The sequence below is a fragment of the Microdochium trichocladiopsis genome, assembly GCF_020744255.1.
Source record: "Microdochium trichocladiopsis strain MPI-CAGE-CH-0230 chromosome Unknown B0I36scaffold_2, whole genome shotgun sequence".
Lineage (NCBI taxonomy): Eukaryota > Fungi > Ascomycota > Sordariomycetes > Xylariales > Microdochiaceae > Microdochium > Microdochium trichocladiopsis.
The window spans coordinates 1,706,438-1,730,381 of NW_025763545.1; the positions used below are offsets into that span (position 1 = coordinate 1,706,438).

The 23,944-nt window shown below is 56.4% G+C and overlaps 8 protein-coding genes across 8 annotated transcripts; 4 read left to right on the forward strand and 4 right to left on the reverse strand.

The window, feature by feature from the left end:
• Nucleotides 1–558: 558 nt before the first annotated feature.
• Nucleotides 559–4,605, reverse strand: B0I36DRAFT_68218 (RecF/RecN/SMC N terminal domain-containing protein). Its single transcript, XM_046163204.1, has 5 exons — nucleotides 3,108–4,605; nucleotides 2,163–3,056; nucleotides 2,035–2,107; nucleotides 1,229–1,973; nucleotides 559–1,163 (listed from the first exon to the last, which is right to left on the reverse strand). Exons 1-5 carry the CDS (start codon nucleotides 4,419–4,421, stop codon nucleotides 794–796), a joined length of 3,396 nt encoding a protein of 1,131 aa, XP_046016705.1. The 5' UTR covers nucleotides 4,422–4,605; the 3' UTR covers nucleotides 559–793.
• A 1,238-nt stretch (nucleotides 4,606–5,843) lies between these two features.
• On the forward strand, nucleotides 5,844–10,123 carry B0I36DRAFT_420402 (uncharacterized protein; the record flags this gene model as incomplete). The annotated part of the gene is made up of 6 exons (XM_046162159.1): nucleotides 5,844–6,448; nucleotides 6,516–7,238; nucleotides 7,323–8,744; nucleotides 8,772–9,064; nucleotides 9,119–9,424; nucleotides 9,501–10,123. 6 exons carry the CDS (start codon nucleotides 5,844–5,846, stop codon nucleotides 9,719–9,721), a joined length of 3,570 nt encoding a protein of 1,189 aa, XP_046016706.1. The 3' UTR covers nucleotides 9,722–10,123.
• Nucleotides 10,124–10,562: 439 nt separating this feature from the next.
• Nucleotides 10,563–12,251, forward strand: B0I36DRAFT_359262 (mitochondrial putative fumarate hydratase; the record flags this gene model as incomplete). Its single annotated transcript, XM_046158103.1, has 2 exons — nucleotides 10,563–11,986; nucleotides 12,062–12,251. The coding sequence occupies 2 exons, from the start codon at nucleotides 10,563–10,565 to the stop codon at nucleotides 12,249–12,251; spliced, it is 1,614 nt and encodes a 537-aa protein (XP_046016707.1).
• Nucleotides 12,252–13,638: 1,387 nt separating this feature from the next.
• Nucleotides 13,639–14,050, reverse strand: B0I36DRAFT_68255 (uncharacterized protein). The gene has a single exon (XM_046163205.1). It carries the CDS (start codon nucleotides 13,952–13,954, stop codon nucleotides 13,718–13,720), a length of 237 nt encoding a protein of 78 aa, XP_046016708.1. The 5' UTR covers nucleotides 13,955–14,050; the 3' UTR covers nucleotides 13,639–13,717.
• A 782-nt stretch (nucleotides 14,051–14,832) lies between these two features.
• On the forward strand, nucleotides 14,833–17,238 carry B0I36DRAFT_314382 (malate synthase). The gene is made up of 5 exons (XM_046152753.1): nucleotides 14,833–15,581; nucleotides 15,654–16,231; nucleotides 16,290–16,447; nucleotides 16,511–16,753; nucleotides 16,818–17,238. Exons 1-5 carry the CDS (start codon nucleotides 15,221–15,223, stop codon nucleotides 17,104–17,106), a joined length of 1,629 nt encoding a protein of 542 aa, XP_046016709.1. The 5' UTR covers nucleotides 14,833–15,220; the 3' UTR covers nucleotides 17,107–17,238.
• A 467-nt stretch (nucleotides 17,239–17,705) lies between these two features.
• Nucleotides 17,706–19,942, reverse strand: B0I36DRAFT_68303 (Aldehyde/histidinol dehydrogenase). The gene is made up of 2 exons (XM_046163206.1): nucleotides 19,565–19,942; nucleotides 17,706–19,496 (listed from the first exon to the last, which is right to left on the reverse strand). Exons 1-2 carry the CDS (start codon nucleotides 19,750–19,752, stop codon nucleotides 17,741–17,743), a joined length of 1,944 nt encoding a protein of 647 aa, XP_046016710.1. The 5' UTR covers nucleotides 19,753–19,942; the 3' UTR covers nucleotides 17,706–17,740.
• Nucleotides 19,943–20,097: 155 nt separating this feature from the next.
• Nucleotides 20,098–21,311, reverse strand: B0I36DRAFT_345681 (uncharacterized protein; the record flags this gene model as incomplete). The annotated part of the gene is made up of 2 exons (XM_046156383.1): nucleotides 20,098–20,814; nucleotides 20,871–21,311. 2 exons carry the CDS (start codon nucleotides 21,309–21,311, stop codon nucleotides 20,098–20,100), a joined length of 1,158 nt encoding a protein of 385 aa, XP_046016711.1.
• Nucleotides 21,312–21,714: 403 nt separating this feature from the next.
• On the forward strand, nucleotides 21,715–23,905 carry B0I36DRAFT_314389 (uncharacterized protein). Its single transcript, XM_046152754.1, has 3 exons — nucleotides 21,715–22,471; nucleotides 22,543–23,171; nucleotides 23,248–23,905. Exons 1-3 carry the CDS (start codon nucleotides 21,857–21,859, stop codon nucleotides 23,657–23,659), a joined length of 1,656 nt encoding a protein of 551 aa, XP_046016712.1. The 5' UTR covers nucleotides 21,715–21,856; the 3' UTR covers nucleotides 23,660–23,905.
• Nucleotides 23,906–23,944: the final 39 nt, after the last annotated feature.

Genomic DNA, 23,944 nt, shown 5'->3' on the forward strand with positions numbered 1-23,944 from the left:
CCAGTCTTGGTCCGAACGACACAGGGCTCTCCGCACTGTTGCGCTCAGACCCGCAAGACCCCAGCGTGCGCGATGCGGGGGTTACCATGGTACGTCCTTGGAAGTGGTTATAGCACGCAAGAGCTGGCTCCCAGAGGTAGTCTGGTAACTTCTGTAGTCGAGGTCCACAGCAAAGCACACAACAAGCAAGGGGCATGACCCTGGAAAAAGCTTAGCACTCCGCACTGTCTACTGAGTGGGACTGTCCCCTTCTGGTTCCAGCCAACTGTGGCACCTGCAGAGCTCACAGCCTTGCCCTCGTTCCGCCGTCCAATTACCGTCATTAGAGGCCATGGATATCAGTCTGCTAATGCAGCGCTAGAAATTGAGGTCATACCATCTCCCCAAGTATAGACATAGACAGACACAGCCAGCAAGCTCCGACGACGGCTAATCACACATCTCAAGTGTATTATTGCCTGACGTCCGTCCCGGGCAATCATCGCGATGCTTTGCGCTAGGCACGCTACAATGCCATTACCAGGCGTCTAGCTTGGTGCAGAGTTCAGGCTAGAACAGGATCTCGTGGTCCAGACTAACGTTGCAAAGCCTGTAATTTTCTGCGCCGGGTCCCCACGATCGGATCGGCTTGGCCACGGCCAGGTTTTGAGAACCAACTAGAGTCCGGTGGCTGGCGTCATATTTCAAGAGGTGCCCGCTCTTGTTTTGAATGGTCTTGGCTATCAAATCGCCCTTAGCCTTGGTATATGGGATCGGCGCATGCACCGTCAATGCTTTGCCAGCTTGGCGCTGCTCATCCCGCTGCAGCAATACTCTTCTGGATCCGCACCAGCTTGCCAAAATCCATCTTGCGTCCTTCCGTCGGCATGTGCTCGCCACTGGCGATGCAGAGCACACGCATGCGTTCATCGTAGCGCAGACCCGTCAGAAGCTTTGGCGTGATGAGAAAGTACTGCGAGGTATGTTCTCGGCAGGCAATCTCTACCATGCGCTCGTGGACCATGCGCTCGTTGCGCGGGTCCATTCCTTGGTTGATCTCGTCGACAACCCGGAAGGGTGCCTGAGCCATGGACTGCAGCGCCATGAGGTAGAAGATGGTTGAGACTGCACGCTCTCCGCCCGACTGCCGGTGCTGGTCGAGCTGCTGAAGGGTCTCGTTTTGTCTACACAGTCGCCTTGGTTAGTACTGGTTCCAGGAACAGTGCGCGAGGAACAAGAAAAGGCTTACCGGAACTTGACTTTGATCTCAATCGCCCATTGCTCAAAGTCCTCGTCTTTGTGTATGCCAACCTCGCCAGCGCAGCTGATCTGCTCGAAATTGTATGAGAATGCATCGTTGATCTTGCCAATTAGCTCATCGACACGCGGTTCCCACTTTGCTCTGACTTGCTGGATCTGTGATGTGAGCGAGTCGAGCTTGCCCGTCTGCGCGTCTTTCCGTCTTGTCAATTCCTCAATCTCCTTGGCCCGCTTCTCAAACTGACGAACAACACCTGGATCAAGTCCTTGCATAAGCTCTAGCTTGGCCTCCTCAGCGCCAATCTCCATGCCCAGGTCCTCAGGACTCCTGCCTTCCGCCATGGCGTTGAGCCTAGCCATGACAGCGGAGCTGTCTTCCTCTTCGGCAAGCGCGGCTCGGACAGTTGCTAGAGCCTCTTGTGCGTCGAGCTTATTTCTGTCAGCCTCGAGATCTAGCTGTTTTATCTTGGCCTCTTCCTCCTCGAGAAGCTTGTTGATCTCCGAGTTTTTGGCTTCGAGCCCACGGGCATCTGATTGAGCTTCAACCAGGCGTATCCGGGCTTCGAGCAGCGCCTGCTGTGCTTGCTTGATCTGTGCGAGGTGTTCGTGATGCTTGAGGACTAGTCTCGCCTTGTCGATAGTGATTTGGTCCTTTTGCAACCGCAGATCAAACACACGCTCGCGGCACGCAGCTAGCAGCTCCTGAGCATCCTCGAGTTTCTTCTTGTCCGCAGCTACCAACGTCAGTTAGTATTATGGCGAACATAACGATCTAGCAAGTGGTCATGAACTTGCCTAATCTGTGCGGGAGTGCCTCGTATAAGGTATGTGCTTGCTGAAGTTCACTCTTCTGAGCTCGCAGGTCGTCCTTATTAGATCTAGTTAGCAACAGAACCCGCGCGAGGACATGCCGAATGCCTTACTATCCGCTCTTGAACAGACTTGGCGTCGCTAGCCATCTCATCGAGCTGCTCTTTTTTCGTGTTGTTCTCAGCTTTGAGCTTGTTGAAATCCTCTTCGAGCTCTTTGAGCCTCGTCTCAAGTCTCACTGTCTCCGAGTTGTCCACAGGCTGATCCGTCCAGTACTGGCCCTTGTTAATCTGCCGCGTAGTTGTGGACGTCGCGCCTGGTCCGTACTCCCGACGCCTGGATATGCGGTGCATTGTCATCCCAGTCGCCCAGGCAGCGATCTGCTCGTGTTGTGTTATTTGATTGTACTGTGCATCGTTGATCTCGTGTAGGCTCAGCAGAGAGGTGTGAAGCTTCTTCTCTGCGCAAAACATTGCGAGCACGGGCTCAGGAGCATCCAGATAATCTATAGCGAAGCCGCCGTCCAGTCCCAGCGCTTCAAGCTCGCTGCTGGAGAGGGGCGCTTTGTACGATGCAAAGCTGTTCCCACATGTCCTGATCGTGACATTGAGCTTCAATTGTTTGAAGATGTACTCGCTGAGGGTCTTGTGGTCGTTCCGGGTTTGTGCCACAAAGCAAAAGAAGTCGTCCTTGCCAAGGAGGGACTGGATTAGATCTGAGTAACGGTCGTCCTTCACAGAGGCTGTGAGCATCGGTGGACCAAAGACTTCTTTCTCAAACTTGTCTTGGTTCTCCTGTAGCCACAGCCAACCTTTGTGGGCGTCACTGTTCATCTGTCGCAAGCGAAGCAGTTGCTGGCCTTGCTGCGAGTCAAGCTGACTCTTTTGCTTCAACAACTGGTCTCTCTCTTCCTTGTTGCGCCGAGCGAGATTCTTGATGTCTTCAAGCTGACTTCTCACGTCTCGTTTCTCGGCTTCGTTCTGGCGCAAGACCTGCTCTTGTTCACGCTGTTCTTCTGTCAGCCCCTGTACCATTCCTCTACCTCACCTGCGACTTACTATCTTGGCATTCCACTCATGGGCATCAAATGGCAAAGGCTTCTTCTTAAGCTTTGCTTCCGTATCCGTCAAGGCCTTTCGAATCTTGGCAATGTCGCCCTTCCTCGCCTGGAAGGTTTCTGTTTCTCCGTTCAGGCGGCCAACGACGTCTTTGATGTCACCTTGTTTCCGGTCCACAGCAGCCAGGAGTTGCTCGCCGGTCTTTTCCGCATGCGCCAGGGCCGTTTCTCTATCGTGTATGACCTCCTGGATCGCGTCTGCATAGGCTCGCTTGTCTTCTATAGCCGTCAGAGACGGGCCACACGACTGTTGGAGCTTTTCATAGTTTGCGCTGGCTTCTTGCCTTCTTCGTTTCGCGTCCCGGAAGAGCTGGCGAGCGACAGTGTATGTGCTCACCAGTCTTGCTTTTCGAAGGTCCTCGATTCTCTGCTGCACCGCATCTCTCTCGCGATACCTGTCGACATCGGCCTGCAAGCCTTCTTGGCGGCTCTGGAGGTTTGCAAGTGTCTCCAATACAGTACTAGCCTGTTCTTTGACCTTCCTGTGGTCCTTATGTAGTTCATAAAGCTGTGCCTGCCATTGAAGCATCTCCTCGGGAGCTGCAGCACGGAGTGTCTGGTGCAAGAGCTGCACCGGGGTAAGTCCAGCAAACTCTGCGACTTTGTCCTGTGGCAAGAATTGGCACAAGTTATCGACTTGGATGTGCAGCTTCGATGTGAGCTTCTGCACAGCCCCCAAGGTTGAATCTTTGCCATTCAGCCACCACTTGCGGTGGTTATCTTCCCTTTTGATATCAACGCGAATGACGTGGTTTGAGAGGTCATTGGGCCTCTTCTGTAGCTCGATCTCGATCGTGGCAACATCTCGTCCCAGCTTGACGAACTCGCCGATTTGACTGGCGCGACCGAGATGCTTGGGGCCATAGCCAAGTCCCAGGCAAATAGCACAGACGAGAGAGCTCTTGCCCGTGCCGTTGGGGCCAATGACCATGTTGAGATTGGGTCCCGGAAAGAATTCGGCTCGCTCATATGTAACAAAGTTTTCCACAAGCACCCTGACGATGGCGCCTGGGGCATATTCTCCGTCCCCGCTGGGTACGCCATTGGAAAACGGTTGGCTCGCGCTGGGGACCGGGCTTGGGCTTGGTAGGATCGAGTTTCGAGATGACTCCTCATCGCTTTCGGCTGTTAATCGAGTGTGGTTCCGGTAACCATTCGGACGCTTCCTGCGAGAGTCTTCGGCAGCTGATGCGGTGTTGTCTTCTTCGTCCTCGAAGACGGCGCGCGATCGCCGTCTAGATGTGATCGCCGGCATGCTGGACAGTTTGTTCGCGTGACACTGGCGGAGGGGCGTGTGGAGGTCGTTCGCTTCAGACAGTGGGCTTTGCCAGATGTCTCAGACTCGGTAGAGATGCATCATCCTGGTGTTCAGACTTGAAGCGCACCTTTCTGCTGCCAAAGCCAGAGTGGTGAAGCATGGATGGAGGGGTAGTTGGTTGAATGGTCCGGTCCAGTGAGATCGCATTGCCGCAGGCGGGAGGACGCGTCGCGTTTGGCGGCAGGGGCCGAAAGAGCTAAAGTGGCTCTGCAGCTGCCACTCAATCAGCCCCACCAGTGCAGCCTGGCCTCTTGCCATTCTTGACGCTGTCCGAGACGTGATTGGCTGCAGCGCAATGCGGGAACCCTGAACTCGCCCGGTGTAAGAGGACCAGACGAGGCGGCCTGGGATGGATTTGTGACCTGGGCGCATGATGTCACGAGAAAGTTGATCATGCCAATATTAATCTTTTGCCTGTGTATGAGCTGCGACCCAATCTCAGCTGTGAGCTTTGAGCCAGATAGCTTGGTGTGCAGCAGGCATGGTTTAACCCTCCCTTCCGTTGTCCCGAGCTTGGCATCCACATTTCAACGTTGTGGAATTCTGTTAAGCGTCTAGTTGTTCTATTCTTACATGGTCCTGTCCCACTTGTCCTCAACCTGCACACTACTGACACATGGAGGACTCTTGTCATTCCAAAGAGGAATTCGCACCGATATTCGAGTCATGCGGGCTCAAGATACATACTCGAGCAGGTGCTCAGTGGCGAGCTCTGAAGGATTGGTCTGTCCAGTTGGGAGGCTCTCCGAGAGGTACCGGCACATTCGGGCCCGATGCGCCGCACTGCGTTGCCATGGCCTTGCTGGGGCAACAACAACCAGCACTCGCGGTTACTCCGGATACCCAAAGTCGATCGCACGCGAACTCAACTGCCAGCAACAAGTGACGCGTCTCAAGTTGAACACAGCACGCCTCAAGTCACTGCACGGGCGACACCATCGCGAGCTACTGTGTCCACCAGCGCAGGGAGGGTGGCTGCCACGCCGTCAGACACCACATTCCACCCATCTACAACCATACAATTCAAGCCTGCCCGCGAACTTACCACCGCCTCCCTCAGCGTCGCCTCCCTGGCGCGTGTACCCTTGTTCGGCTGACTGCGCGGTCACTCCGGTCGCATTCCATCGCAAGCCTGCGCTCGACCTCTTCGACTGACCTCATCGCCTGCTGCGAACACTTCCACCTTGCCCTCCCTCCTCCTGTGGACTGTCTTTCGCCCGATCCTACACTCATTGTGCGGCACTTTATTGAGTCAAGCTGCACTTGAACAGAATCTGCCATCGACAAGCAACCAGAAACCGCAAGCCCTTCTTGGAATCGACATGTACTGCTGAAGTAACGTGGTCCAGAACGGCGGATATGGCGTCGAGGACTCCTCTTGGTGATGCCACAGGCCGCATCATCAACGCGTCCTCAGACCGCCCACACAAGGCAAGCCGTTGTCGCGCCCCTGAGCGCAATCCGCTGAGAGCCCCGAGCAGCAATTCCAAGTCGGCAAGGCATGCGGCACCCAAAATACAAGAACCGATCCATCGAGATGCAGCAACAAATTCACGAGCACCAGCTGCCTCACGCACAAAGGCTCTCGCCAACGAAGACGCAGCTGCCACGAAACGAGACTCACAGGTCTCCAATTCCAGCGCTTCCAGTGGCAAACGCAAAACTCATATTGGGCCGTGGCAGTTGGGTAAGACATTGGGCAAAGGATCCGCGGCCCGAGTCCGTCTTGCCCGTCATCATGTCACGCACGAGCTCGCCGCTGTAAAGATCCTCTCGCAGGCTTCCTGCCACATGACTCAGCCAGGCAGCCTCGCAGAACTTGATCAGTGGGACCGGCAGCGCGAAGAGTATCAAACAGAAAACCACATCCCCTTGTCCATTGAACGGGAAGTGGCGATATTGAAGCTTATCGACCATCCAAACATCATGAAGTTGTATGACATCTGGGAAAATCGGTCAGAGATGTGAGTACCTGCGTCTTTAATGCCCGCCACGACGGAAAAACACAGAACTGATCTTGTCTCGCTGCAGATACCTCGTTCTTGAGTTCGTCGAGAGGGGCGACCTTTTTGAGTACATCAACAGTCACGGACCGATTGCGGAGCATGAGACTGTCTTCTACTTCAGACAGATGCTCAGTGCTCTGGAATACTGCCACTCCTTCAATATCTGCCATCGTGACCTGAAGCCAGAGAATATTCTGCTCAAGGAGAATGGCCAGATCAAGATTGCCGATTTCGGCATGGCAGCTATCCAGCAGGGTCCAAATCACATGCTGCGCACCTCTTGTGGCAGTCCACACTATGCAGCGCCCGAGCTCGTGAGCCGAAGGAAATATCGCGGCGACAAGGTCGACATTTGGAGTCTTGGGGTCATTCTTTACGCCATGCTTTGCGCTCGACTCCCGTTCGACGACCCTGATATCCCTCGACTGCTGGCGAAGGCGACAAAAGGTATATACGAGATGCCCGGGTGGCTGAGCCACAACGCTCAGGACCTCATCAGAAAAATGCTGCAAGTCGATCCCAAGGACCGCATCTCGACACGAAAAATCTGGAAGCATCCACTAGTCGTCAAGTATGCCGATTTCGACAGGTTCGACGAAAATGGGGGCCAGATCAACAACATACCACAGAGTCGACAGTGCCATCCTATCTCGCCAAAGGATGTCGACTTTCAGACTCTGCGGCAGCTCAAGTCGATGTGGCACACATTCCCTGAAAGGGAGCTCTTTCTCAAGCTGGTCTCGCCAGAGTAAGTCCATTCATAATGCATATCCTCGGCTCGGTGCGAGAATGTGTGAGAAGTCCTTCTAACGGGGAAATGGTTGCGCTTCAGGCCGAATGACCAAAAGCTCTTTTACTGGCTGCTCTACAACTATCGAGAAAAACAGCTCGAGAATTACGACTCTGCCCTCACCTACTCGACCAGTGATTTTCATCACCTCCGGCCCAGGGCGTGGAAGACAAAATATACCACGTTGGAGTTTCCATCTCAAGGTGGCCGCACACCATCTCGGTTCACTGTCATCTCCAATGTGGCAACCGATCCCGCAAACGAAACGATAGAGACAGTAACCGATGGTGGTGGCACGATACACAGCTATGACCCGTACAAATCCGAGCGCGTCTTTGATCACGAGCCGGTCGCCAGCCATGCCAAAATCACGGTATATCGCAATGCCAGTGCAGCCAAGAGCGCAACAAAAGCGACACAGCCACCCGGGACCCTGCGTACAGAGTCCAAGAGAACTGCATCAGTACAATCCCGATCGAACCGGACCGGGAATGCCATGTCGTCCCATGGGAAGAGCGCATCTCGACGCTCGCTTGCCTCAATAAGGAGTACCGACAGTGCGACTTTCAAGCGGTCGGCCACCGTTCGGCATAAACGGGGGGTCGACTTCTCCCATGTGCGCAGAAAATCGGCCATTCAAAGCGAAGCCAATCAAAGCACAGGAGACGAAACAATCTTTACTGCTGGAGCAGCCGCCCGAGCTGTTTCCATCAGCGCTGTGCACCCCGAGAAGATTATGAACAGACCTGCAGCGGGCATCACGAACGTTAAAGCAAAGGCTCGGGCCGTGCCCGAGGATGATGCCACAATTTGGAAAGATGAACTACGTAAGATCAGCAGCAGCATTGCGAAAGACTGTGACGACGCGTTTAGCAGCTCTCTCCTACTTCCCCAGCCCAGCGCTTCAACCTTTGTGAACTCTCGTGACAATAGCGGTAAGCTCGGAGCAGGCAAGAGTTCTATGGCGCGAGAGTCAGGAAGCCCACAGCCTTGGGAGACCCGGCCACTGCCTCCAGCACCACCGTCAAAGCATGGTTCGTTGCTCGATGCCGAGAGAGCCATCAATGTTTTGAGAAAACAGAAAGAAGCCGTTTCACTGCCACTTAAAGCCACTAGACATAGTGACAATGGCGGGGATAACACTTCATCAGCGAGACGCCGAGTTGTCTCGGCTCCCATATATGCACAGTACAGCACGCAGCATGGGCTCAACAACCTCGATCCCATTAAGGAGGGTTCAAAGGAGGATGGGCCTACAGAAGACACCGACAAACACCGCATTGTCTCTGCGCCTGGAGATTACTCCACGCCACACAAGGATCGTCGTGGTCTCGAGTACCTTGCTCAACATGAGAACACCATCCGGCTCGTGAACTCTCCCTCCGCCAAAATGGGCCAGTCTCAAGCCAGCAAGCCACTTCGAGTGCCCAAGAAGTTGTCCAGAGGCGTCGACACACCCACTAGGTATAGAAAAGTGTTTGTGCCAGCAAGGACGACCGCAGAAGAACCCCGGCCGGCTGCCACTGAGGATGAGCCTTCATTCGCATCGCAAGACAGCTCCACGGCGTCGAAGAAGCGGTCTCTGTGGTTCAAGAGAATCTCTAGAGACAGCAGCCTCGACGCTCCTGCGGCAAAACTGGGCAATGAGAAAGGTGCCACCATAATTAGAGTGGACTCTGCTTCCTCGTCGGGAGCGCACAATGCGGCTAGCAAAAAGAAGGGCTTCAATTTTGCTTTCTGGCGCAATACAAGAGATGAGCCAGCCACGCGTTTCTCCGTTGAAGGTTTGTGTCCTGTTCTAGTAGCCGATGGCGATAAACTCTCGCTAACAATCTCAGATTTCGACTTTGACGAGACGCCCAGTCCGGAGCCTTCACAAATGTTTGAGCACCCAGCACCACTGATGTCGAACAAGAAGGCGAAAGAGGATAGCTCTGCTCGACACATTGCCCCGCAACAGAATTGGCTGGCTCGTCTTTTCCACGTCAAGCCGGCCACCAGATACCTGTGTTTCTGCATCTCAAGGCGACGCGCGCGCCGGGAAATTGCCGTCTTGCTCCGAGAGTGGCGCAAGTACGGGATCCGGGATGTGGATGTCGACAAGGAGCGCAACATTGTGTTTGCACGGGTTGGTGCTAAGAACTGTGAGTTGTGTTTGACAACTTGTGATGTGTGGCGCTCTTTGCACGGTCACGATGGCTAACCGTTGACACTCCACAGACCTCAATATCAAGGAAGTGGCATTCGCAGCCGAGGTCATGACAGTGATTGAGCATGGCAAGCGCAGCCAGCTCTGCATCGTCCGACTTACACAGGAACGAGGAGCAGCCAGCAGTTTCCATCGAGTAGTCGACACGATGGACACTGTTTTCGAAAGCCGCAACCTGCTGGTTGCCGAGCAGCGCAAGACCAAGATGATGGTCAAAACGCTCAATGCTTGACCATGACGAGATAGAGTTACTCCTGGCTGGCGAGGATGTTGCATGGCTCACCTCTGCTGGACAATCGGATTTCTTTTTTGCCATTCTGGAAAGAGGATTGGAAACTGTTTTTTTTTTCTTCTTCGAGAAGCAACAGTACTGTCTAGGTATCAATCATCCACTTCGATGTTCGCCAGGGGGCCATGGGTGGCATGGCGTCGCTCAGGTGGAAGGAAAGGAGCGCTTTTGAGAAAGGAGGGGAAACTGGCAGTTTGACAGCCAGCCAGCTGTGATGTAAGAATTTCTATAACTATGGTTTCTTGTATGTAGTTTTGGCCACGACCACCGGCTGAGTCCAGCGGGACGAGTGAACATTGATGGGTAGCAAGCAGGTAGCCACACACAATCCCAAGAATTGATGTGTGACGATGGGGAAGTCTGTCATCGACGTCGGGATATCCCGGCAGCACTGGAGTGAGCGACAGGAGAGGGCAGCTTTGTGGCAGAAGGAGCACCCCTGCCTGGCCCGAGCGAGCGACCCCGGAGCCACAAACCCCAAGGCCGCGGGCCCGTGCCGATTGCCTCCGGAACCCGCATCGTGGACAATTATTTCGCGCGAGACTCTGGCACCACGAAACACAGCCGCCGACCTTCCCAGACAACCATCTTACGTCCGAGCCGAGTTGCACCGTCACGGACTCCGCCCCGCGAGGCCCCTCTGTCTGTCTCTGCACCTCCACACCCATCCCTGCCTGCAATCTCTTGCCATTTTTACCTTCCAAGGCTGCGGCAGCGACCCAATACCACGCAGTCACTTCCTCCCACGCAAAGCCCGCCGCCAAACCCAATCCGCCCACCCATCATGCTTCGCTCGGCGTCCGCCTCGGCGAGCTCGCTCCAGAGGGCAGCTGCTCCCCGGCTGCTCTCCACCTGCCGTGCTGCAGCTCGCTACCCCTCTCCTGCTACTGCTGCCATCTCCCGCAGCTCCAGCAACAGCTTCACCTCGCCCTCCACCCTGCCTACACAGTTCCGCAGAAGCATCCACGCCACCGCCCTCAGGATGGCCGCCAACACCAGAACCGAGAGCGACGCCTTTGGCGAGATCCAGGTCGATGCCGACAAGTACTGGGGTGCGCAGACCGAGCGCTCCCTCACCAACTTCAAGATCAACCAGCCCCAGGACCGCATGCCCCCGGCCATTGTCAAGGCCTTTGGCATCCTCAAGGGCGCCGCCGCCACCGTCAACATGCGCTACGGTCTCGACGAGAACATTGGCAAGGCCATCCAGCAGGCCGCCAAGGAGGTCGCCGACCTCAAGCTTCTCGACCACTTCCCTCTCGTCGTCTGGCAGACCGGTTCCGGCACCCAGTCCAACATGAACGCCAACGAGGTCATCTCGAACCGTGCCATCGAGATCCTCGGCGGCAAGATGGGCTCCAAGAAGCCAGTCCACCCCAACGACCACGTCAACCGCTCCGCCTCGTCCAACGACACCTTCCCCACTGTCATGCACATCGCCGCCGTGCTCGAGCTCGAGGGCGACCTCATCCCCGCCATGCGCAGCCTCCGCGACGCCCTCCAGAAGAAGGTCGACGACTTCGAGGCCAAGAAGATCATCAAGATCGGCCGTACCCACCTGCAGGACGCCACTCCCCTGACCCTCGCCCAGGAGTTTTCTGGCTACGTTGCTCAGCTCGACATGGGAATCAAGCGCATCGAGTCCTCGCTCCCCGACCTCAGACTGCTGGCTCAGGGTGGCACTGCCGTCGGTACTGGCATCAACACCTTTGAGGGCTTCGCCGAGGCCATCGCCGAGGAGGTCACCAAGATGACTGGCACTGAGTTCAAGACGGCACCCAACAAGTTTGAGGCCCTTGCCGCCCACGACGCCTGCGTCCAGGCTCACGGCTCGCTCAACACTGTCGCCGCCTCGCTCACCAAGATTGCTCAGGATATCCGGTACCTTGGCAGCGGTCCCCGCTGCGGTCTCGGCGAGCTCAACCTGCCTGAGAACGAGCCCGGCTCGTCCATCATGCCTGGCAAGGTCAACCCCACGCAATGCGAGGCCCTTACCATGGTTTGCGCCCAGGTCATGGGCAACCACGTTGCTGCCACTATCGGAGGCATGAACGGCCAGTTCGAGCTCAACGTCTACAAGCCCCTGATCATCCGCAACCTGCTGCACAGCAGCAGACTGCTCGCTGACGGCATGCGCTCGTTTGAGAAGAACCTCGTTGCCGGCCTCCAAGCCAACGAGGAGAAGATTGCCAGTATCATGAAGGAGTCGTAAGTGCCGGCTCTCTATCCTCCTGCTTCGCCCCAGCTTCTGTAATTTGTATACTAACCACTTTTCTTTCCCAGGCTCATGCTGGTGACCTGCCTGAACCCGAAGATCGGCTACGACATGGCCTCCAAGGTTGCCAAGAACGCGCACAAGAAGGGCCTGTCTCTGAAGGACAGCGCCATGGAGCTCAATGCCTTGACTTCTGAGGAGTTTGATGCCATTGTGCGTCCCGAGCTCATGATTGGCCCGTCGCCCTACAAGAAGTAGATGCCCGGTACTCGGCCTGAACGGCGAAGGAGGTCAACATGGCAGGAAAAGAAACAAACGAAGTAAATAAGGGAACAAAAGCTCCAATAGAGATGTAGTATTATCACAATGTACAACGATGCTCTGCAGGTCACTTTTTTCGGACACGCTGTGTAAGTACTAAGAGGCATGGATCCAATGCGCACGGCATAGCATCGGTTTCCCCGCAGTGCGTCACTGCCCTTGATGGGGCGCAGCTCTGGGCGTAGCGCAAAAGTGGGATACGAGTAGGATCAGCGTCGAGATTTGTGCCAGTCACGGTTTAGTGTGAAACGGGGACGGGCAGCAAATGTCTTTTTCCTACAGCAAAGTGATGCCATGGACCTTGAACTTGGAAACACAGAGACAGAAGCGGAACCGGGTTTCCCAGAGAAAATAACTTAGTCAAGCAAAGCAGGCAGCTAGCGCGTGCACAGGTTGCGTCTTCTCCACGTTCTCCAGGTTCCATCTCCCCTTCCATCCTTCCTTCCTTGCTGGGGCCCCTGCTTGACCTCGGCATGAGAGATGATAGACGTCCGTGCTGGGCAGCATTTGGATCATCGGACCTCCTTGTGTGGTTGGGGGTTGATTGTAGTACAGTATTTTGTGAGCGGGCAGCAATAGTATGTGAGTAGCGTACTTGAGTGAATAAAGTTGGGAAGCCGTTTCATGTTTGTAAGTTGTATGTATGTAGCAGGATGCAGACACTAGTGCAATGGACCAAGGAGGCACGATTGCCGTGGAGAGACGGATAGATTTGTAGGCATGTATGTGTAAGCGTAGGTGTGTGTACCTATGTATATGTGTGTGCGTATTGTAGCGAGTTCATGCGTGGGCTGTATACGAAGAGCTATGTGGTTTTGTCACAAAGTGGAAATAATGAGGCGGGTTACTTGCATCTCGCGATGAGCGTTTGTTTGCGATTTCCTTGCCACGGCAAGTGAGGTGGCCACCACGCGGAGAAGTTCCGTGGTCGGTTTGTCGCCATCACACACCTCAATGCGGATAGATGCTTTTTGGAGGGGAGGTCGGCGGATTCCGGGGCCGGGGGGCCCGGCATGTGCTGCGCAAACGGTGGCTGCGGGTTGCCGAGGTCGGCGTGCGGGTCCGCCTTGAGCAACATCGGATCCAACATTGGGAACCGAGCGTGCAAGCGAGGAACAGAGCTAGTGTAAAGTTATGTTATGTAATGTATATGGCATTGTTCTCTTTTTGGTGGATTCCGGGCCTGGAGTGCTGCTGGAATGGCAGCTGGCATGTACTTTGTGGGTTGATCTTGTCTTGTCTCTAGCTCGCGTACGCTACGGGCTCACGCTGTATGTCGCCTTGTTGCCTTGTCAAGGTGCTGGCTGGCAATCGCAGGTTTAAGAATGGCCGAGAAGCTAGTCTTGTAAATCAATCCTCTGCGAGCGACGGCAAGGAGTAATTAGGAGCGGTTTCGGCCAGTTCTAGAACACGACCTGCTGAGAGTTTCTGAGCTTCGGTACCCTAGTCTCTGGATGTCGACGTCGCCGTCGACGCCCTGCGAGTGCGGGGAGCGGTGGAGCAGTTTGACAAGCCTGCCCCAGGACCGGAGATAGTGGCCGGTGGCCCCTTGGCGGTTTACTCGATGGCATCGAGTAAATCACAGCCTGTGTATGGCTGGCAGCGCTGGCGCGCAACACCAACAAACACACTCTGTGCATCTCAACATAGGCATAGCGACGACAATGTGAGCAGAGTGGGTGTGCGGCGGCTGCAGCCAAATCAGCGAGTGCATGCTGTAATATGAGATGAGACTGGGCCGAGTGTAGGCGGGAGAAGCCGCAAACGTCACTGCTGCGCGAGGTCCCCTCCCCCACACTTTCACAAGCTCGTGCCGTCGTCCTGGGTTGGAGTCTGGCGTAGCCGTAGCCGTGGCCAGAGCCATAGCCGAAGCGCATCACTTCCGCACCAGCACCAGAGAGTGAGAGGACGATCGTTGGCCCAGGCAGAGGATGCGCTTCTTCACCAAGGCGAGGCCGAGCATCCCGTTCGACCGGCCAAGTCCCCGTGGCGCTTCCCCTGCCCCGACCTCGCCCTTCCAAGCACCTCGTCATCATCACCCACCATCATCCATCAATCATCCCCGTGGCAATTGGGGTAGCCCTTCCACAGCGACACCCCTTGCCCGCGCGGATTGCCCTATCAGCTGCCTCCCGTCTCGTCTGCTCGGCCCCCGGCTAACAGAGGGCCTGCCTGGCCAGCATACCTAGGTAGGTAGGCCCAGTTGCCCCGGTCCTGCGTCAAGTGCCGAAGCCCATCCCAGCCCCAGAGCCCAGCCAGTCCATCATGGCAGGCCAGTCCTTTCCGGTCGTTTTCGTGATGCCGTCCAAGTCACGGGCAAGACGACTGCCACATTGTCTGGGCCCCCCGCATGCACCGGCTGGCGCAGGTAAGCTTTGGCATGACTGCGTGAGTGGTGTGTTCAGCGCTGTTAGTGTGCACATGTGGTGTCTTTGATGGGGTACGTACCTGGCCGTGCTTTATCTCTGCCGGCCCAGCTCGTGGATCCGTAGTCGCTCCTTCCCCAGCTCCGGCTTGCATGTGCTTTAAAACCTTGGGGCCCTCCCACGACTCTCCCCTTCGCCCCGACCTTCTTCCTTTGCCCGTGTAAACGACCTGGTCGTATTGTTCTTTTCTTGGCTGCATCGAAATAATCACTTGCGCGGTCTCGAAAAATTGTCGTCCTTGTGCAAGCACAATACCCTATCGCCGCACAGGATCGCAGCGCACTGCAACTTGCCTGCGCACTACCCCAGCTCACCCCCAGCACCACGACTCGTGCCAGCCCTACCTCGGCTTGACTGCACCGCCTGATTGGAGCAGCGCAACCACTTATACGCCATCCATCGCCCGGCTGACAAGCTTGTGACTTGGACGAGAGATACTCTGCTACACCATTCTCCAGCTTCCACACACAGCAATCCAACATGGCTACCACAGAGACCATCCTCCAGGGCGTCACCGTCTCTGGCCGCGTCCAGCCCGAGCACAAGAAGATCCTCACTCCAGAGGCCCTCGCCTTCCTCGCCCTCCTCCACCGCTCCTTCAACGCCACCCGCAAGTCCTTGCTCGAGCGCCGCGTCATTCGCCAGGCCGAGATTGACAAGGGCGTACTCCCAGACTTCCTCCCAGAGACCAAGCATATCCGTGAGAACCCCACATGGAAGGCCGCGCCCCCAGCCCCGGGTCTCGTCGACCGACGTGTCGAGATCACCGGTCCCACCGACCGCAAGATGGTCGTCAACGCCCTCAATGCCGATGTCTACACCTACATGGCCGACTTTGAAGGTGAGTGCAGATTTTGCCATGTTTGTGTGTCCAGGAAACCACTCCCGACGGCTGACCTGAATTGCAAAACAGACTCCAGCGCCCCGACATGGGATAACATGATCAACGGCCAAGTCAACCTTTACGATGCTGTCCGCCGGCAGGTTGACTTCAAGCAGGGCTCCAAGGAGTACAAGCTGCGCAAGGACCGCACGCTCCCGACCCTGATTGTGCGCCCCAGAGGCTGGCACCTTGAGGAGAAGCACGTCACTGTGGATGGCGAGCCCATTTCCGGTTCTCTCTTCGACTTTGGTCTCTACTTCTTCCACAGTGCCAAGGAGGCTGTCAAGCAAGGATTCGGACCTTACTTCTACCTGCCAAAGATGGAGTCCCACCGTGAGGCCCGTCTCTGGAACGATGTCTTCAACCTCGCTCAGGACTACATCGGCATGGCCCGTGGCACTATTCGTGGTACTGTACTGATCGAGACCATCCTGGCCGCCTTTGAGATGGACGAGATCATCTATGAGCTCCGGGACCACAGCTCTGGCCTCAACTGTGGCCGCTGGGACTACATTTTCAGTGTCATCAAGAAATTCCGCAACAACAGCAACTTTGTTCTGCCAGACCGGAGCAACGTCACCATGACCGTACCATTCATGGACGCTTACGTGAGTTCCACCTTGCCTGCCTTGACGCTTTAATAGCGCTAATCATCTTGGTATGCAGGTCAAACTTCTCATTCAGACCTGCCACAAGCGAGGTGTCCACGCCATGGGTGGCATGGCTGCTCAGATCCCCATCAAGGATGACAAGGAGGCCAACGACAAGGCCATGGCCGGCGTACGTGCTGACAAGCTGCGCGAGGTTCGCGCCGGTCACGATGGGTAAGTCTGATTGATGTGTTGAGAGGAATGAAGAATGCTGCTTTTGCTAACACTGTTCAATAGCACTTGGGTTGCCCACCCTGCCCTTGCCTCCATTGCCACCGAGGTATTCAACAAGCACATGCCCACGCCCAACCAGCTCTTTGTCCGCCGCGAGGATGTCAGCATTGGCCAGAACGACTTGCTCAACATGAACGTCCCCGGCAAGATCACCGAGGATGGTATCCGCAAGAACCTCAACATCGGTCTGGGCTACATGGAGGCTTGGGTTCGCGGTGTCGGCTGTGTGCCGATCAACTACCTCATGTAAGTGTACTCGCCCCATGCACGTGGTAAAACATCAGAATCTAATCTATCTGAACGATAACAGGGAGGACGCCGCCACTGCCGAAGTTTCTCGCAGTCAGTTGTGGCAATGGACCCGTCATGGTGTGCCCACTGCCGAGGGCAAAAAGGTTGACAAGCAGTATGCTCTCAAGCTGCTCAAGGAGCAGGCGGCCGAGCTCGCCTCAAAGGCCCCACAAGGCAACAAGTTCCAACTCGCTGCGCAGTACTTTGCCGGTCAAGTCACTGGCGAGGACTATGCTGATTTCTTGACGAGCTTGCTGTATAACGAGATCACACAGGTTGGCACTGCCGCGCCGGCGAGCAAACTGTAGTGGGACGTTTGGGCAGATAATATGGAGCGAATTTGAGATTTTGCAGTGTCACCCATTTCGAGAAAGTAGGCGTTATAGTTTTAGGATATACTCAACAGACCAAGATTGATACTCAAAAGAGAGTTTCCCGAACCTCAAGATTATCTTTAACAACAATGCTCTATTATTAGTAGTGGAACACAAGACTAGAGCCTACAAAGGTATATGGGACACGAGACATGTCGGTAGCAGATCCGCACAAGGGTGTCATCATTACCCATTCTTGACTGTTTGTCACCTGGTCAAAAACGGCTATTTGGATTGTCATATTTGTGTCTTGCCTAGGCTATCATGCCGTACTTTGTGTGTACACAAAGTACCGTCTGTCCATGTAGTCCGCTGGCGCATATTCCTTGCTACCCTGTTTTTATCCGCCGGCTTCTGCAGCCCCCAGTAGTAAGGAAGCCCGTTCCAGACCCACAGCAAGTAGCACCTCTCGTTTTTCGACACAACCACCCAAGCGCAAGCCCACACGGCGGGAAAGTATTTTTCAGATCAGGAAGCCCTTCTTTTCTTTTTCTTTAAGGGGGAAAGGGCATGGGAAACCAAGAAACCAGCGTTTAGCTAGCTAGCTAGCGAGGGCTTTTGCCCTGTTCTAGCTGTTCCGCAGCAACTGCCACAGCCCACCGAGCTTGCCGCCCAGGGTGAGGGCGTACCCGAGGCCGACGATGCCGTTTGCAAAAGCCCAGCCCTTTTCCTGGTCGCGCACGGGGTACCGCGCGGGCGGTGGGATGGCGGTCTGGACGCCGAGCCAGCCGAGGCGGTCCTCGCAGACCGACTTGATGTTGCAGACGCCCCGGAGCCCTTCCTCGCCGGCGAAGCGGCCGTAGCCGGAGCCGCCGACGCCGCCAAAGGGCAGCTGGACCGCGTAGAAGACGGCAAAGTCGTTGACCGCGACGCCTCCCGCGCGGATGCCGCGGACCAGCTTCGGGATCAGGGGGTCCGAGGGGGACGCGTAGATGCTGGAGCCCAGGCCGAAGTTGGGCGCGTTGACGAGCGCGAGGATCTCGTCGGCGTCGGCGCCCGTCGGGCAGGGCATGATAGTCATGATGGGGCCGAAGCACTCCTCGTTCGCGACCGCCATGTCGGGCGTCACGTCGGCCAGGAGCGTCGGGCTGAAGTAGAAGCCGCTCGGGTGGTCCGGGTGCACGTAGCGCCGGCCGCCGGCGAGGAGGCGCGCGCCCTTGGCGACGGCGTCGTCGACCAGCGCCTCGAGGCGGGAGAAGGAGGCGTCCGAGACCATGGCGCCCATGTCCTTGTCCAGGCCCAGGCGCATCGCGCGCACGCGCGGCTCCAGCATCTCGACGAGCTTCGGGTAGACCTTGGGGGTGGCGATGATGCGCTCGATGCCGATGCAGTTCTGCCCGGCGGCTTGGAAGGATCCGCGGAGCAGGATCTCGGCTATGCGCTTCAGGTCGCCCTTTGCCGAGTCGAGAACCACGGCGGCGTCTTTGCCGCCGAGCTCCGCGACGACCGGAGTCAGAGTCTTGGCGGCGCTCGCGGCCACGTGGTGACACACGGGCCGGCTGCCGATAAAGGTGACATGGCTGATCTGCGGGTGGCTGGTCAGGTGCCCGGCTGTCTGAGGCCAGCACACTGCGCTCTGCACGAGCTGCGGGTCGTGGCCGTGGGCGACAAGGGCGCCGCGGACAATGCTCGTGTAGTAGGCTGCAGACCAGCACGTCTGCTCGCTGACCTTGACGATGATGCCGTTGCCGGCGAAGATGCTGCTGATGATGGGCCCGACGAGGTTGTGAAACGGGTAGTTCCAGCTGACGAGGGCGGCGACGACACCCAGGGGTTCGTAGTAGACCGTGTTCTTCTTGTAGCTCATGAGCAGGTTGGTCGGGCGGCGGCTGGGGCGGAGGGCCTTTTCGCCATGCTTGAGCGTCCACTGCAGCTTCTCGACGGTGACGAGGATCTCCCCCAGCTGCGCGTCGAGCATGGTCTTGCCTGAGTCGAGCGATGACACCCGGCAGATCTGCTCTGCGTTGTCCAGGACATACTGCAGCATGGTCCGCAGCACGCGCCTGCGCTCAGCAAAGGTCGTCTTGGCCCATGTCTTCTGCGCCTCGCTAGCCTGGGCTATGGCTCGGTCGAGCCCGGCCGGGGTCGAAGGGTTGACGTAGCCGAGGAATTGGCCGGTCGCCGGGGCGTAGCACTGTATCGCCGTGGACCCGGGGCTCTTGATGCTGGGCTTGTCGAGGATCACGGTCTCGTCTGGCAGCTTCGGGGCGGGGACTGTGTATCGCTTGGGCTTGTCGAAGTGGTCGTCCTGAGTAGCGTAGAGCAGGGCGGCGGCAAGGACGATTGCGAGCACAGGGACAGCGATCGAGGCCACGGGCGCAATGCTGAGTCTCGGGGGGCAGAGTCAGTGACGGGCAGCCAGGCTGGGGGCACACAGGAACAAGAGACGTACGGAAACTTGGACAGCAGGATCGAGAACTGCGTGAACCAGCTGTGGAGATCGGTGACCGCCTCGACGTCTGGCGGCGACCACAGGCGGTGGATGAAGTCGGCTGGTGACATGGTTGATGCCAATGTTACGCCACAAAGGGACACAACCGGTCTGGCGTGAGGGGATTGGCAAGGACGGGCGGTCGCCATTCCCGTGGTCCCTTTTTCGAGGTGCAGGCGGGCGGAATCGAGTTGGCGTGGTGTTGTCTGCCGATCATGGAGCCACCCCCCAACACGGTCCTCGGCCAGGGGTCCTGCACGCCACAATTCCGTACCTGCAGCGCACTGGGGGTTTTGAGGACCCCTGCAAAGGAAGACGTTGTTCACATCAAAACTTACACAGTCACGTTAAAGCATGGTACCGAAGTTTGAGAGCTCATCGACTTCCTGCATGATGCGGATATACTTCAATATTACAGACCTTGCTTTCTACTGCACAGCACATCTGCGCATTTTCGTTGCGATGAGACTCAAGGAAAAGTGTCTTCAACGTTGCTAGGATGGCAATTTCCCAGCATACTCCCCTTCTTCATCCGGGTAGTGTCGCCGCACCTCCAATGCAGCGTGCGTGTATGCATAGACATTCACCGGGCTGTACTTCTTCGAGTCCTCCAGCCTCTGCAACAGCTTGTCAAGCTCGTCCCTAACTACGTGAGGCGGCCACTGGCGAAATGCATCAAGAGCCACGAGCAGGCGAACCACTGTGAGATCGACCTTATGCTCGGGTGGCGCCTCTTGCCCTGAAGATGGCTTCTTCCACCCTGGTTCGTACTTTGCCGAACCCCAGACAGCATTCTGGAAGCCCTCCAGCGTGACTTCCCAGGTCTGGTCCTCTGTTAACCGACACCCAGCACGTACAAGCCAGAAGAGCTTCTGTATCGACTTGGCGTCCGCCCAAGGTCCTGTAATGAGTTCTTCTGGAATCTGCGTGTCTTGGTGAGCTCGGATATAGGTCTTGGAGGTGTTGACCAGCGAGCCGTCGAGTGGCAGCGCTAGCTTTTCAGTCTGACGAAAGGCTGCGTAGTCGTTGAGAAACTCGTCGCGGACAAGGCTGCTGACCTGCGGGTCGTCCTCTTCCAGTGTCTGAGACTGGACATCTCCCCAGAGCTTGGCGGGCTCGTAGACACGATCTCGGGCAGATCTATTGCACCAAAACTGTTCGCTCTCAAGGATCATGTCGATGTCTGACCAAGGCTGTCTCAGAAGTGCAGACTGTGCCCATTGTCAGCCTTTGCGAACTGGTGAAAGTCGTCATGAGACAGACTTACTTGGAAATCTGGATTGCCACCCCATTGCTCGGGAACTTCCTCCTGCCCCGCAGAGCTGAAGATACGGCGCCCTTCAGCGCTGATCTGCTGCACGCAGCCGTGCCAAATGTCCCACGTCGGCGCAAATGCGTTGATGAAGGTCTGGCGCAACGTGGGCCGGCCTGAGAGTAGCCAACCAAAGCGAAGAGAAGACAGCGGCAGGTTGACGTTTTCGCTTTGCCAAAATATGCTCTCGAGGACCTCGAGTGGTACCTCTCTCTCGAAGTAGGAGGCCCGCACAGCCGCGTGGGACTCGCCTGTCTTGTGCTTTCTCCTTCGCTTTTTCCTGTGCCGTTCCCGGTCGAGAGCCTTTTGTGTTTGATGCGATCCTGAGGGTTGGTGTGAACCTTTGTCGCCTGCCCGACGCTTTTTCAGCCGGATTTTGATTGGGGTCAGCTCCATGTTGGTAATCTGAGGGACTGGATCCTCCAGAAAGAGTGCCTATGCACGCTGCTGGTCAGGCTGATCAAATCGAGTCTCGCTGTTGCCTTCCAGCCTGTCCATCAACTCCCATCCTAGGCTTTGACGGTGGCTTGCCGGACATGTCGAGTGGCACTAGCCAGCACCAGACGGTCGCATGAGGGATGACATCGTGGCTGTCTGTGTGCAGGAACTCAGAAGTCTCCAGGCCTCGATGAGTGAGCCCACCGAGATGTCGAAAAGTTGTAAGTGCCCACTTGCACGGGTGGATCCCGTTGACGTTGCGTTGCGGGCGGCGGCGGCGGCGGCAGCGGTCCAAATTTTTGGAACCAGGGTCCGCGCCTACCGCATCGGCAACTGCCCCATCACACAATAGCCCTGGCCAGCGACATCACCACTCTTGCCTTCCTCCCGCAGCAGCACCACAAGACACCACCAGCGCAGCCGACGAACAATGGCCCTTTTGCAGCCCAACAACACCTCATCCTAGCACCACCGCCTTGACTCGTGGTATCAGAGCCAGAAGCATGGCGTCCTTGCGCATGAGGGCTCCATCGCCGGGCTTGTTGCGCTATCTTCGATCACAATCCGATCAGCTGAGCCTCTGGCTTGAGCCTCCCTCGGCCTCCTCCTCGGTCGCTCGCATAGCATGCGCGGCGTCGCGCGCCCGACGCAATGCCCAGAAGTGCCCGAGGGCCGTCGATACCGACCCGTCGGCTACACCAACCGCGAATACGAATCTTAATACGAATCTTCAAGCCGGCTTGCTAAACTTCGATGGCATCCTGCGCACTCGCACCGCCCGTCAAGTCAAGGCTACTCGCCACGCAAAGTCGCCAGACTTCTTCACAGCCTTGGGCGGTACCCGCTGGAGTTCGACCGACAGCCGCGACGACTCGTGCGCTCCATCCTGGCGTGAGAGGCTGTTCGGCCAGCCGCCCCGACGAGCTTTACAGCCGCTGGAACCCGACGACTTGCCCGGCGGATCAAATGACGGAGACCACCACTCCATGTTCAACAGCCGTAGGCAGCTGAGGCAAAAAGCCGCGCTGGAGCCCAGGCTGCGCTGCACCGAGGTCGACGAGCACGGCAATGCAGTCCTGGTCGATGGAGAGTTCAAGAAGAGCGAGTTGATAGCCCGAGTAAGACGAAACCCCCTCCGCTGCAAAGAAACGAAACTACATGACGGATCATATGCTGACTTGATTTGTAGTTTGGACTCTTGCCGCGTGACTTGCGCAAGATCGACTCCTCAAATCTGCCCCATATCCTCGTTCGCCCCTCTGCAATTCTCCTCAACTTACTCCACCTCAAAGTCCTCATCAAGTACAACACGGTCCTTCTCTTCGATGTGTACGGATCCAAAGCTTCATACCCGCAGTCTGCATTCATGTATGACTTGCAGGGAAAGCTCCAGCAGAAGTCACAAGGCAGCAGCGGAGGGCTACCTTACGAATTCCGCGCCCTCGAGGCTGTGCTCCAGTCAGTCACTCAGGAGCTCGAGAACGACTTTGAGGCTGTGCGTGAGCCGGTCTTGCGGATCTTGAGCGAGCTCGAGGAGGACATTGACCGACACAAGCTCCGTATCCTCCTCATTCTCTCCAAGCGCGTGAGCACCTTTGAGCAGAAAGCCAAGCTCGTCCGAGATGCGATCGACGAGCTGCTCGAGGCCGATGACGACTTGGCCTCCATGTATCTGACTGAAAAGACGCACGATCTATACCGTGGGCTGGACGATCATACGGAGGTGGAAATGCTTCTCGAATCTTACCACAAGCTCTGTGATGAGGTCGTCCAGGAGGCGCAGAATCTGGTGTCTGGAATCAGAAACACCGAAGAGATGTAAGTCACTGATTTGTGTTTTTCATATCAGGTCAGCAGTATGAAAGATTAGAGCTGACTTGTATGATTCTCGCAGCATCCGCGCAATCCTTGATGCCAATCGTAACGCGCTCATGTTGCTTGAGCTCAAATACAGCGTCGGCACTCTTGGTCTCGCCATGGGCACGTTCATCGCAGGTCTGTACGGCATGAACCTGGAGAACTTCATCGAAGAGACCAACTGGGGCTTTGGCGCCGTGACTGTGGTCTCCACGCTCATGTCCTTGTGGGTTTGCCGGTATGGACTGGGAAAGCTCCGTGTGCTCCAGCGCGTCAAGATGTCTGGTGACTCGACCAGCCGGGTCACCAACTCGCACAACAGCCACTGGTTCCATGACGAGGCCCACGCAGGGCTGCTCGACCCCCGGAACCGCGAGAAGCTACGCCGCTTGAACCAGCAGAAAGCTCTGCCAAGAACGCAACCAAAGAAGAAGTGGTGGGGCATGTAGGCGTCGCTGCTGGGTGTAATTGCAAACGCGAGGTCAACCACTGTACTTTAATCTCTCCTCTGCACCTTCGCGCAGGTCTTCATTTAGGGACGATCTTTCTACCAGCAGCTGTTTCAGGCAATTCAGCTCTTTGTACAATAAGCTTCATGTGTATGATCTCATGATTGTTTTAGATTAGAGGGGGAACAAGGACCCGAGAAACGGATTGCTTCTTCAAACTTGTATATATATATATATATATATATAAAGCCGCCGCTCACGCACTTGTACATATCCGAGCGTACA